This window comes from Penicilliopsis zonata (assembly GCF_001890105.1).
Source record: "Penicilliopsis zonata CBS 506.65 unplaced genomic scaffold ASPZOscaffold_4, whole genome shotgun sequence".
NCBI lineage: Eukaryota > Fungi > Ascomycota > Eurotiomycetes > Eurotiales > Aspergillaceae > Penicilliopsis > Penicilliopsis zonata.
The window spans coordinates 1,674,288-1,686,611 of NW_019208914.1; the positions used below are offsets into that span (position 1 = coordinate 1,674,288).

Sequence of the window (12,324 nt, forward strand, 5' to 3'; positions counted from 1 at the left end):
TCGCTTACTCCGTACTTCTTACTGGAACATTCAGGTATTAATATCCGATGGTTCTATCATTCTCATCTGACTGAATCTCGCTTATTTCATGATTGTTGGGTATCTGCAAAATTAATCGATACCGGGAATCTATTTAGTAGTACAGGCATGTACTACGGAGTAACTAGCTTTGTGGTAGTTAAGTTCAAGTCTCACCTGTAAGGATTAGCATTTAGCGTCGCTAATTATCCAGGACGTAGGATTGATACTCAAGGCCAGAACTAATGGACTATAGAGAAAGAGAGTAATTGGAGAGACAACAAGGAATTAATAGTAGTTTGTTACTATTTAGTATGCTCTAATCTATCATCAATCTAGGAGCTTAAGAAATACCTCTCTATAAACGGCATGCTAGCGAAAGGACTATCTGATACAAACAATATTCCCCAGCTCTAATTGATACTAGGTATTTAACTAGTACTTGGTGTGGAGTATGCAGTACTAGGCATTGTATGTAGTAACTGGTACTAATCAGTTGCATACAATAATACTAAAGTCTAAGAGTACAACTTTGTATAACTACGGAGTCCTCGGAGTCCTCGGAGTACGGTTATTTCCGAGGGGTTAGACGCCGTACTTTAAGGGCCTAGTGTGTTGTCCAATTAAGAGAAAGGGTTTTCCAAATAATGATTCTTCAAGCCAAACCAAGCAAACAAACCAAGAAAACAAACTAAACAAACAAACTAAACAAACTCTCAGGCATCCCCGCCTCATCTTCCATTCGACAGATTCAGACCAAATTTAGGACTCGCTGCCTCAGGATTGGGGATTGCATTCCAGCGGTGTCCTGGAAATATGGGGATTCAGAAATCTATAAAGACACGATGGCCGTCTGGATCTACAGACAGGCCCATCTCATCGACAGCACACCGAAGCTTCTACAGCAATTAAAACGAGCACTTCGAATCAACAGTTCAAGGAACCAACCACTACCATGGCTGAATCCTACTCCTCTGAAGACAAGCTGGCAGGCTTTGACTTGATGCAAACCAACTACAAGACCGTCGACGAGCATGCTATCCGTGCCGACCTTATCATCCCGCAGAAAGCTGGGTCGGGCAAACGGCCGGTGATTGTGCACTTTCACGGCGGTGGACTGGTCAGTGACCTACTAAGTGTTGGAAAAAAAATATCTATATATTGAAACTAAATAAATAACTGCAGGTGACTGGAGACTCCCTCTTTATGGACTGGGTTCCCAGATGGCTTCTGGAGCTCGCCAAACGATACGGGGCGGTGATTGTCTCGCCGAACTACCGTCTCCTGCCGGAGGTGACGAGCCTGGACCTGTTCGCCGACGTGGACGACTTCTGGACATGGCTACACTCTTCAACGCCTGCGACGGTGCTTGCCGCCCACTCGACCCCAACCGAGCTTGATCTCGATCGGGTGCTCATGGCGGGCGGATCCGCAGGCGGCCTATTGAGCATCTCCCTAGCGCTGTCGCATCCGGACGAGGTACGCGCGGCCACCGCTGCGTACCCGATGATCGATCTGAACTCGGCGGATTACAACGAGAAACGAGCCGTTCCCCCACTTGGAACGGACGTGTCGGAGTCCGTGGTGCGGAAGTATCTGGCGGCCGTGGAGGATGGAAGCAGCCCCGTCATCAGTTCGGCGATGTTGCCCACCCGTATAGACCTGATGATCGGGCTATTCACCCACGCGATGTACAAGGAGGAGGTCTACGAGCGAGGCATCGAGGGAAGCGGCAGTCCGCGTCGTGAGGTCCGCTACCCGTTTGAACGCTTGGACCAGCCGGGCGTCAAGGTGCCGCGGGGCGGAATCGTCATCCTCCACGGCCGGCAGGACTCGGTCGTCCCCATCGGGGGCAGCGAGCGGTTCGTCACCAAGGCACGCAAGGTCTTTGCTGGCCAGCCGGGTGGCGATCGGATCGTGCTGGCAGCGCGCGAGGGCGAGCATGGTTTCGACACCGATGTGGCCTGGGATACGAATTGGGTCAAGGAGGCTTTAGAGGCTGCTGTGCAGGCTTGGCTTGAATAGATCTCTATTATCTAATCTTTGTATTACCTATTATATATTCATCTACTTACTATCCTATCTAAATTATTTTTTATTTACAATATTCCGCGGAGAAAGATTCTAGTAAGCAGTAAACAAAAGCTCTTGATGTAGTGTAATTTTCCCCTCACCGACTCACCCCTCTTCTCTCTCCCTCTCTTCACTTCATCACCTCTCATCACTCAACCTCTGTTCATCAAGACTGGCATCGTCACATCACATTATATCAAATCTAATTTACTATACTATAATGACAGCCAAAACAATCCGAGAAATCACAGCCCGCAACCTGGCGGTGTTCCGGCGCCAGCCCGTGTCGGAGATCTCCGGCTCGCTGGGCGACCTGGGCACGTTCTTACCACTGGCGTTGGCGCTGGCAGCGAACAACACAGTGTCGCTGTCGAGCACGCTGATTTTCTCGGGGCTATTCAACATTGTGACGGGCCTGGTGTTTGGGATTCCGCTGCCCGTGCAGCCGATGAAGGCGATCGCGGCGGTAGCGATTGCCCGGGGCTTCAGCAACGGAGAGATTGCGTCCGCAGGACTGCTGGTGGCCGGGTGTATTTTCGTCTTCAGCGTGACGGGTCTGCTGCGCTGGTTCACGAACGTGATCCCCGTCCCCGTCATCAAGGGGATCCAGGTCGGGGCGGGCCTGTCGCTGATCATCGCTGCGTGCGGGACGTTACTCTCCTCGCTTGGATGGGCAGGACCCTCATGGGCGGATAATCTGGTCTGGGCGATTGTTGCCTTTCTCTGTCTGCTCGTCTGCGGCGTGTACCGCACTTTTCCCTATGCGCTGGTCGTCTTTGTCGTGGGGTTGCTGTTTGCCATCATCCGCAGCGTCGTCGCCACCGACCTGCCCTCGTTGGTCTTCTGGCGGCCGTACGTGGTGGTCCCCTCTCCCGCCGAGTTCGCGACGGGTGCCGTCGACGCCGGTCTGGGTCAGATCCCGCTGACGACGCTCAACTCCGTCGTCGCCGTCGTCTACCTGGCTGCCGACCTGCTGCCGGAAGTGCGCACCCCGACCGTCACGGCCATCGGGCTGAGCGTCGCCGCCATGAACCTGCTCGGCTGCTGGTTCGGCGCGATGCCCGTGTGCCACGGCTCGGGCGGGCTGGCTGCCCAGTTCCGCTTCGGTGCCCGCTCGGGCGCCTCTGTTGTGTTTTTGGGTCTGCTCAAGCTGGTCATCGGCGTCTTCTTTGGCGAGTCGCTCGTCGGCCTGCTCAAACGGTTTCCCGCCGCTCTGTTGGGCGTCATGGTCATCGCTGCGGGGTTGGAGCTCGCCAGCGTAGGCGAGAGCCTGAATACCTCTGCCCGCGATTTATCTGGCGTTCTCGGTGAGCCCGATGAAGCTGGGAGATTAGGGGAAATCCCGCCCAGCGAGTTCGAGCGTAAGAAGCGCTGGACCGTGATGCTTGTGACAATCAGCCTGCTGGTCGGGTTTAAGAACGACGGGATCGGGTTCGTGGCAGGGATGTTGTGCTGGTGGGCGTACGAGATTCCTTCTTTAGTGGAGAGGGTGAGAGAGAGGTTTGGAAGAAGAATTCATTTATAGTCTTATAGGACCCATTCATACACTCAATTCATTCAATTTATACACCCGATCCAATTTATGTACATCCTATACAAGACACACCAAAATCAATATTTCGTCCCTGGATCATGGAGACTCGCCTCCGTTCCCGACTCATCCAACTCGGTGATTCTCTTGGTGGCATCCCCCGATACAGCAGGGAGCACCATCTGGCCCGTCCGATCGTAGCGCCGTTCCTCGACGACAGCAGGCTGGCCTAGATCCTGGTGCGCGGTACGGACGACCGTGTTGCCTTCTGGATCGGTGTGCGAGGCGGTGCTGTATCGGTGGCCTGTTGTTGTGGTGCCGTCGCTGCTGTTTGTTGCGGAGCTGTAGTAGTAGCTGCTGAAGGACATGGCTTTAGTATAAGACAATAATTTTTAGATAGACGTAGATAGATAGTATACAGTGTAGATTGTAGAGTATATAGTAATGAGTTATAGACAAATAGTGTAGATGAAGGGAATTTATACACTGTGTGGCGAGTGACTTCATCTGACATCATGGGGCGAATAGTACATATTATATAATAAATAATAATGATCCTATACTACTATAATTTTATATTACCATACTCAATATACTCTACTGTATTATTAGACAGCCATTATAGATAATCTTTACCACGAAACGTCTCCCTCTCCCATCCAGAGAACCATACCCCGCTGTGTGGGCGCCCACCAGCGAAATCAACGATGAACTTCCCATTTCCATTGCCGATTTTGTCTGAGAGATTGAAATCTCGCTCGTGGAATATACCATTGTTGTCTTTAAGAGATGCTCTGAGGATTGGATATCCCTCCCAGTACACCAGGGTTGGGTTCTGCGCGGATTGATCGACGTATTGGCCTCCCCATTGAAAGGTGCCTACCGATTATGAGTCTTCATATATAAAGAGAAAAAAAGGATCAGTGAAGAGATACCATTCTTATTTCCTAGACAGTCACCCAAGGGCAAGCTTACATCTACCCAGTCTCCGTTATTTCGGCGCAGCTTTGCACGCAGGGTCCATCCATCTAGTCTGATTTCTTTGGCGGACTCATGGAAATGATACCGGGGGGCCATTGTTGTTGTAGTTGAGTGCTTGTAGAAAGTATGTGAAGAGGGGTAGATGGACATATTTATATTTCATCGGGTTCGTTCTATTGGACCGCTTATAATTGCTCATGCTTTCATCGGTAGATTAGACAATACGAGTAAACAATGTGGCAGTGTATTTGATTCTAGATGGCTATACTACCTATTCACCACCAGTTAGAAACGTCAAGGCTGCAATGCAAAGAGCATCGACTCCTGTTCTCATGGTAGGCTGGATGGCCGGAGCAAAGCGAGCAGAATGGTTGCCAGGGATCTCGTCGAGAGAATCGGTGCGGACGGCCTCATCCCATTGAGCCGTGTCGATCCCCCCGAAGAACCAGAAGGCACTGGGCCGTGCCTGGCAGGTGGCGAGGGTGGAAAAGTCCTCGGCGACGTTTGTGCGGGGCGTGTCTGGATCGAAGTGATCCTTGAAATGCTCGTGAAAAGAAACCGCCAGCTTGGCCGTGACGCTGGTGTCGTTGATCGTCGGCGGGAAGCGTCTGGTATGCGTGAAGAGCGGTTTGCGCGGCGATCCACTCGCCACACACTCTGCCTCGACGACGCGCTCGATGGCCGACAGGATCTGCTGGCGTGTCTCCAGGTTACCCGAGCGGAAATCGATGCCCAGCTCTGCCTCGTCGGGAATCACGTTCTCTGCCTCGCCCGCGTGCAGGGATCCAACCGTCACCACCGCCGACTCGCTCGGGTTCACCTCGCGACTCACAATCCCCTGCAGTCTCGTCACCACGTTCGCCGCCAGCAGCACAGGATCCACCGTCTGGTGCGGGAGGGAGCCGTGCCCTCCACGTCCGTACAGCTTGATCTTCATGCTATCTGCGGCCGCCATGATCGTGCCCGGCCGGATCCCCACGGTCCCCGCGCGCAGACGCATAACGTGCTGCCCGAACGCATAATCCGGGACTGGAATGTTGTGTTTGCCGTATAAACCGTCGTCAACCATCGCCTGGGCGCCCTCTCCGCGCTCCTCGTCCGGCTGGAAGAGCACGAGCAGCGTCCCGCTCCACGCGTGTCGGAGACGGACCAGCGTCTCCGCCGCAGCCAGCAGACAGGTGATGTGCATGTCGTGGCCGCAGGCGTGCATCACGGGCTTGACGTCGCCGCTGCCAATGCCTCGCTCTTGCGTCGTCTTGCTTGCGTAGGGGAGCCCAGTCACCTCCTGCACGGGCAGGGCGTCCATGTCCGCCCGCAGCAGCACGGTCTTGCCCGGTCCGTTGCGCAGAATACCCACAAACCCATACCCGCCGATGTGGGTGTGGATTTCGAACGCGTCCAGCCGGGCGAGATGCCCTGCTGCGGTTTCAGACGTCGCTTTCTCCTGCTTGGAGAGATCTGGGTGGGCGTGGAAGTGGCGGTACAGATCCTCGTAGGGAGCCAGGTCGAGCGGGCTTGTCGCCAGGATCTCAGAGGGTGTCATTTTATAAGATAGTAGAGAGCTAGGTATGAGAGAGAAGAGAGAAGAGAGAAGAGAGAAGAGAGAAGATAGAAGATAGATTGAAAGTCTGACTCAAAGTTGATCGTAAGCATTAAGTCAATTAATAAGATGTTTTCTGCGGAATACTTGTAGTACACGGAATCCTACGAGAGTATGATATAGTTACTGAATACTACATAAAAACAATATAAACAATTAATATAATATATCCGAATCAATTGATTTTAATAGTATATAATTGATGACTCTCTACTGAATGACTACTAAGTCTACGAAAAAAAAAAGAATGCATCATCCGTGAATCGAACACGGGCCTCATCGATGGCAACGATGAATTCTACCACTAGACCAATGATGCTTGATATCAGTTCTAGATAAAAGACTCTCTAAGTACTAAAAACAGGCAGGATCTCAATATCAGGAAATCTCCCTTCTTCCCCTCCAGCCACGAGATCAGCCCGAATCTCCTCGAGAATCCCCTTGACCTCCTCGAACGATTTCTCCGTCCCGACCTTGGACTGCAGCCAGTCTGGGACAGGACATGATGGAATCACAGGCACTTTTCTACTTTTCTTCCTCAACTTCTTCCTCGCACCCGTGGTCTCTTCGCCCCCGTCTCTCCGTAGCCGATTCGTTTCTCTCCGTCTGAGAGCGATTTCGAAACATCGGATCTCCCCCCACTCCTGCATTCTCTCTACCGTTTCAAGAGCAAGATCGCATTGCCGGATACTCCATTTGTGGGCTCGGTACCGTGCTCGCTGGTAATGTTTGCGGCAGTAGTGCGTCCAGACATGCGGGGGGATGAGCTTCGTCACTCGCTTGTTGCGCCCGAACAGGTGGGAGATTACTTTGCGCGAACTGGATGCTGTGCTGCAGTTTGGTGTGAATTCGCAGGTCATTGGCGAGCTGCGAATGAAGTGAGGAGGTAGTCTAGTTAAGAAGTGAGAAGTAGTAAGTGTAGTAGAAGTGGGAAGTGAGCTGAGGTGGTATATTGTATGAGTAGATGAGTACTGATGAGTACTAGATGAGTACTAGTAGAAGTGAAGATACGATTTAGTAGTTTAGTGGAATGGAGTGGAGGAAGAGAGGAATAGAGAAACCAGAGAGAGAGAGAGAGAGAGAGAGAGAGAGAGAGAGAGACTACAATTCATTGTGATGTCTAGCCATCTACACCAACGCCATCAATGCAGATAAAGAAACAAAGTCTTAACAAGTGAAGAACAAAGGATGGAAGGAAGAACAAGGGTGGAAGAGAAGAACCCTAAAGGATATTCTGAATAGAAAAGAACTACACATATGGAGTATACTTGCGCACAGCGCGACTGTCACTCCACCCGCCCGAGCCAATGTCGATGGTCTGCAACTCGCGGCTCAGCGCATCCATGCCCGGATTGCTCGCCACAACCGGATAGCTCTGCATCGCAGGCTGAGCGACGGGCACCTTGGCCGGGATTGGGGGTCCCACTGCACCGTCGTCGTACAGACTCGGCGACCGAGACCCGGGCGACGGTGACACGGATCCGCGGTGTGACGACCGCGGACGATCGGGCGTCGTCGTGCTGTACGTGCGGCTACGCGTGTAGCCGCCGTACCCGTCGCCCCCGCTGCGAGTCATGGTCGTCATGGCCATGCTGGTCTCGGCTGCCCGCGGAGGAGGAGTATGTTGTGCCTGTGCCTGTGCCGCTGACTGCATGTAGGACGACGACTGGGGACGTCGATCCGATGAGAACGAGCCATGCTCGCCGGTACGAGACCGGTACGAGGCCCGCGGTGTCTCCCGTGGCACCTCCCGCGGCGGCGTGGATTTGGGTATGTTCTTGAAACGGATGATCACCTCGGGTTTCTTGGTCTTCCGTTCAGGTTCCGGTGCCCACGTCTCCGTCGGTAGATGATCCGACGGGTCGATGACCCGGCCATCGTCCCCGATGATGGGTTCCAGATCCCGGGCCGGGGTCGACTCACTGCGAATGGCTGCCTCCATCGCTTGGGCCGGAGTCTCATACGGCGGTGCCGGGTCGCGCGTCACGGCGGACCGCGCTGCGTTCGGGTTGATCACGTTATAAGAGTCTGGAGAGAAGGGAATGGACGAGCTGCCACCCATCATACTGCCCCGGTCAGCTGCGATCGGGGGGCGAGGGCTCACGGATTTCCGTCGAGGCACGATCCGCGTGTCCGGGCTGGCGGATCCGCGCCGGCTGCGGACCATTATCCCATGGTTTACATCTTCGGGTGGTCGAGGGGACGTGCGCGCATGGTACGCGGGTGCAGCCTCGTACGGGGCTGGCGGGGCAGGCGGAGCGGGCGGCTGCGAGACCATCGCCAGTTCGTCATCGTACAGGCCACTTCGTCTACGGACGGCTCGGTCTTCGTGGTCCACCCGGTCTGACTCGGCGTCGGCGATCGCGGGATCATAGCCGGCCATCAGGCTCGGGGGCATCACCGTGGAGTTGCTGTGGGGTGGCAGATCCCGGAGTCGATTGCTGGCCTGCATGTTGATGTTGTGAGTGCTCTGGGAGGAGGAGTAGGACACACCGGACGTGGGCATATTCACGTCCGTCGACGTGCGCGGCGAGGCCGCGTATTCCGGCGAATATGCCTTGTATGAGGGTGCCGGCGAGGGCATCCGCTGGCGACTTGACTGACCGATCGGGGTGCGGTGGATCGGCGGCGGCGGCGGGGGTCCTTCTTCCTCCTCGTCCTCGACGCTCGGCTGCATTGAAGCGTAATCAGTATGAGCAGCGTCGTGATTGACGGCGCTGTGCAGAGGACTGTTGGGGCCTACCACCGAGTTACTGTGGTGCCGGTACCCTCCTCCGCTGCCGTCATTGTCGGTAGCGATGGGGGCTGGAGATGGATGGGGAAATTCCGCAGAAGGCGGTTCATACGAGTTCATCATCGTCCGCGGTGAGTATCTGGATATCGCCCCTCCATGGGGGGAGGCATCACGCACATACCGTGGCTGCTCCACTGCAGCTGGGGGATAGCCATTGTGATGATGCGGCTGCGGAAGTGATTCATACGACCGTCTTGCATACGGGACATCATGGTAGTTTTCCGTGTGACTAGATGGTTGTGTCTGGTGTTGATGTTGATGTTGATGATGATGGTGATGGTGATGCTGCTGCTGCTGCTGCTGCTGCTGCTGTTCTTGCCTGGATGAACGGTGGTGTGTCGCTGGCTGTTGGTACTCATATTCAGCCTGAGTCTGGTGGGAATGCGCTTCGTACCGCTCCGCTGAGGGTTCACGGTACAGAGGCTCCTGGGGATAGTGGTTGGGATTGGTTGCCTGCGGAAGAGGCTCCCACTCTCGGTGGAAATCATCTGGAGTTTCATATGTTCTAGTGGGGGGTAATCCCGGAGACACTGATCCGCGCGATGAGGGAAGTTCATACGGCGCATCAGCCGCGGCGGCATGTCGACGCTGGTGATCCGATGATGAGACGGACGTCTGAGCTGGCGGCGCCGAATGGTGGTGCTCATAAGCCACGGGCCTCACCGGTGTGGGCTGCTGAATCGGCATGGGCATGGGCAGGGGAGAGGGTGCTGCAACCGGAGCTGCAGCGGGGGCTTGGCTGGGAGCCGGCGCAGCCGCCGGGGCAGAGTTGGTCTTTTCTGGGGGGGGTGGTGGGCGTGAGGTGGAAGCACCGGTCGGGTCTGACGGAAGAGGACGTCTCTTGACCTGGTTCAATTGACGAGGACCCGAGAGTCCCGACGAGGTTGGCCCGGCCGCCGCGGGGCCCGAGTGCGACGGCGTCTTCCCCAGAGCCTTCTCGACGGCCTCCTTTCTCTTCATCAACGCATCGCCCTCGGGCCGGGTATCGTAGTATGTCATTTCGATGCGGATCTCGCCTGCATAGCGGCCTCTGAACTGCAAGGGATGCCACTGGTCGCTCTGGCTTCCTCCCGGAATGATGAGATCTTTGAGATCGACCCACGTCTCGCCGATCAGATCGGTCTTCTTATCGTCGTTGAACACGGACACCTTCAATTTCAGGTAGTCCGGCGACTCGTGCACAGTAAAACGAAGCTCTTGATCCCTAGATAGCCAAGTAAGTCTGTCAGCCAGCAGCCTTATCTACCCTACCACCCACAACAGCAAAGAAAAAAACCTACCATTTCGGGGTCTGGCCTCCTCTCAGGTCGGTTTCTGTCTTCTTGGCTTCCTTGCCTAGACGAGCAGCACAGTAGGGATTCTGCTTGCCCAGCGTCTTCCTATTCGGCAGGTTCTTCGCCCGGTCAACGACACACACCAGCGTGCCGAGAGCCAGCCCGTCAACGGACATGTCTGCGTAGATACCTGCCGCAGGGTTTCCCCCCGGCAATCTGGGACCTTTAGCAGTCATCGTTACTTTCCTCAGATCACACAGTGACCTTTCTTTTCTTCGTCTCGATGAAAAAGAACAAAAAAATATAAAGGAGAATGGGATTTCGTGGCGGTCGGCAAGTCAGTCAGTCAATCCGGCATTTGGCGACCGGGGGGTGGTGGGAGGGGAAGCAGTAGTATTTCAGGAACAGGCTAATCAAGGAACGAAAATCGGTGTGAACCCGTAGCAAACGGGATATTCTTCCGAGACGATGACCAAATGAGCGAGCGACAGGCGACAGACAGGAGCAGCGACCGACAGGAGCCAAAAGAGGATGAGAAAGACGCAGTCTCTCTCTCTCTCTCTCTCTCTCTCTCTTTCTCTCTCTCTGTCTGTCTCTCCCTTGTCGACGGCGGGGGGGGGAATTGGAATGTTTTGCTTTGGCTCGATCCAGACTAGACGGAAGGCGGTGGCTGGGGCGGACAGCGGTGGCTGGGGACGAGTGTGATTGGCTGTTGGGGAGCGGGAGAAACAGGGCAGCTGAAGATTACCGTACGGTACGCGTATTACAGGGCCATCATTGCGTAGATGGTTGCGTGGCTTGCTGGCATTCCTTGTATTTAGGTAGGAATGGAGATTGTCTTTATAGTATGCTATCTATCAAGATGACTCTATTAATAAATGGGCTGTGTATAATTCTGTTGCCTTATGATGAAACAATCTATTGTCAGCTCAGCTTACTCCGTACAGTTAGAAGTAGGTAGATCTGGAGTATTGACTTGAGTCATTGACTTGACGCCAGCTCATCTGTGGAGTCTTGACTAATGTACGGCCTAATTGTGATCATCGCGTATCCAGTAGATTGTACTGGTAGATCATGCAATGTAGGTACGGAGTACTCCATACGGCGGTAGGTACCGAGTACAAGATACCAGTTTATATCAGATTCGTGATGTACAGAGTAAAGCAATAATCTTTCTTTACCTAGGTAATTCTAGATAGTTAACTATGTGATATACCTATACTCGTATTAATTGTATCATCCTGTCATGCCGGATCGCTTAGCCGTGTTGTATCATTCCCAAAATGGAAATCACCTGATATAGGGCTGAGTGCCTGAGGTACCTAACCCACCTGACTTTAGGTACCTCCAGCCTCCAGGCTCCTTCCTCAACTTCAATTACGCAACATTACGCAGAGACCAGACGAGTCTACTAGAGAAGTACCATGTCTACTCATCATGTCCTGGTATTATATTCTGCTAATCCTCATCTGCTGTCTAGTAATAGGAAACCTTACAACCCTGGACGCCGTCTTTGAAACCATCGAAAGAAACTGGACGATGCTGGTAGGGGTCTCTGGGCGGCAGGTATCCGCAAGATAGCCAGATTCATGATAAGAGATGAAGATGAAAAAGTCCAAATGAAGTTTGTTCGATACGCTAATACCGTGCGGCAATATGAGAGGCTTTTTGTTCAAACCGGAATCTACCTTGACGAGCGACGCGAGGTGTTTGAGCAGAAAAAGCAAAGTCTCAGTCTTGCTGGTGAGGAGCAAAAGCTACTGCAGATGATCTATAAGAGGTATGGAGAGAATGAAGACCTATGCGACCATTTGCAAATTGATCCCTCTAGCGCTTGGATCCGGGAGATGCAGGCTTTTATCAAAGGTGAGGAATGGCAATCTATGGCAAGAGAATGCAAAAGTAAGGGGGGTGCGGGTGTTGCGAGCGTCCCCGGGAAAGTCGTGGCGAGCTGATTCCACTGAATCATGAAGCACTATCTCACTGCACGCCTGACTGTGGCTGCTTTATCCGCTGGAAAGGTTACTTTGTACCTGGTGAGTTGCTCTCAAGG

The 12,324-nt window shown here is 53.7% G+C and overlaps 6 protein-coding genes and 1 non-coding gene across 7 annotated transcripts; 3 read left to right on the plus strand and 4 right to left on the minus strand.

Moving 5' to 3' along the window:
* Positions 1 to 775: 775 nt before the first annotated feature.
* ASPZODRAFT_130840 (hypothetical protein) lies at positions 776 to 2,134 on the plus strand. The gene is made up of 2 exons (XM_022722612.1): positions 776 to 1,138; positions 1,204 to 2,134. Exons 1-2 carry the CDS (start codon positions 974 to 976, stop codon positions 2,041 to 2,043), a joined length of 1,005 nt encoding a protein of 334 aa, XP_022583233.1. The 5' UTR covers positions 776 to 973; the 3' UTR covers positions 2,044 to 2,134.
* Positions 2,135 to 2,194: 60 nt separating this feature from the next.
* On the plus strand, positions 2,195 to 4,054 carry ASPZODRAFT_130842 (hypothetical protein). The gene has a single exon (XM_022722613.1). It carries the CDS (start codon positions 2,312 to 2,314, stop codon positions 3,614 to 3,616), a length of 1,305 nt encoding a protein of 434 aa, XP_022583234.1. The 5' UTR covers positions 2,195 to 2,311; the 3' UTR covers positions 3,617 to 4,054.
* Positions 3,703 to 4,699, minus strand: ASPZODRAFT_14851 (hypothetical protein; the record flags this gene model as incomplete). Its single annotated transcript, XM_022725381.1, has 3 exons — positions 3,703 to 3,992; positions 4,316 to 4,501; positions 4,558 to 4,699. The coding sequence occupies 3 exons, from the start codon at positions 4,697 to 4,699 to the stop codon at positions 3,703 to 3,705; spliced, it is 618 nt and encodes a 205-aa protein (XP_022583235.1).
* Positions 4,700 to 4,874: 175 nt separating this feature from the next.
* ASPZODRAFT_61806 (hypothetical protein) lies at positions 4,875 to 6,146 on the minus strand (the record flags this gene model as incomplete). The annotated part of the gene is made up of 1 exon (XM_022729013.1): positions 4,875 to 6,146. One exon carries the CDS (start codon positions 6,144 to 6,146, stop codon positions 4,875 to 4,877), a length of 1,272 nt encoding a protein of 423 aa, XP_022583236.1.
* Positions 6,147 to 6,451: 305 nt separating this feature from the next.
* Positions 6,452 to 6,522, minus strand: ASPZODRAFT_t58. The gene has a single exon. It is a non-coding gene; the product is annotated as a tRNA-Gly (tRNA).
* A 930-nt stretch (positions 6,523 to 7,452) lies between these two features.
* On the minus strand, positions 7,453 to 10,507 carry ASPZODRAFT_62030 (hypothetical protein; the record flags this gene model as incomplete). The annotated part of the gene is made up of 4 exons (XM_022729041.1): positions 7,453 to 7,795; positions 7,871 to 9,311; positions 9,411 to 10,201; positions 10,278 to 10,507. The coding sequence occupies 4 exons, from the start codon at positions 10,505 to 10,507 to the stop codon at positions 7,453 to 7,455; spliced, it is 2,805 nt and encodes a 934-aa protein (XP_022583237.1).
* Positions 10,508 to 10,755: 248 nt separating this feature from the next.
* Positions 10,756 to 11,066, plus strand: ASPZODRAFT_130846 (hypothetical protein). The gene has a single exon (XM_022722614.1). It carries the CDS (start codon positions 10,803 to 10,805, stop codon positions 10,974 to 10,976), a length of 174 nt encoding a protein of 57 aa, XP_022583238.1. The 5' UTR covers positions 10,756 to 10,802; the 3' UTR covers positions 10,977 to 11,066.
* The last annotated feature ends 1,258 nt before the right edge of the window (positions 11,067 to 12,324 follow it).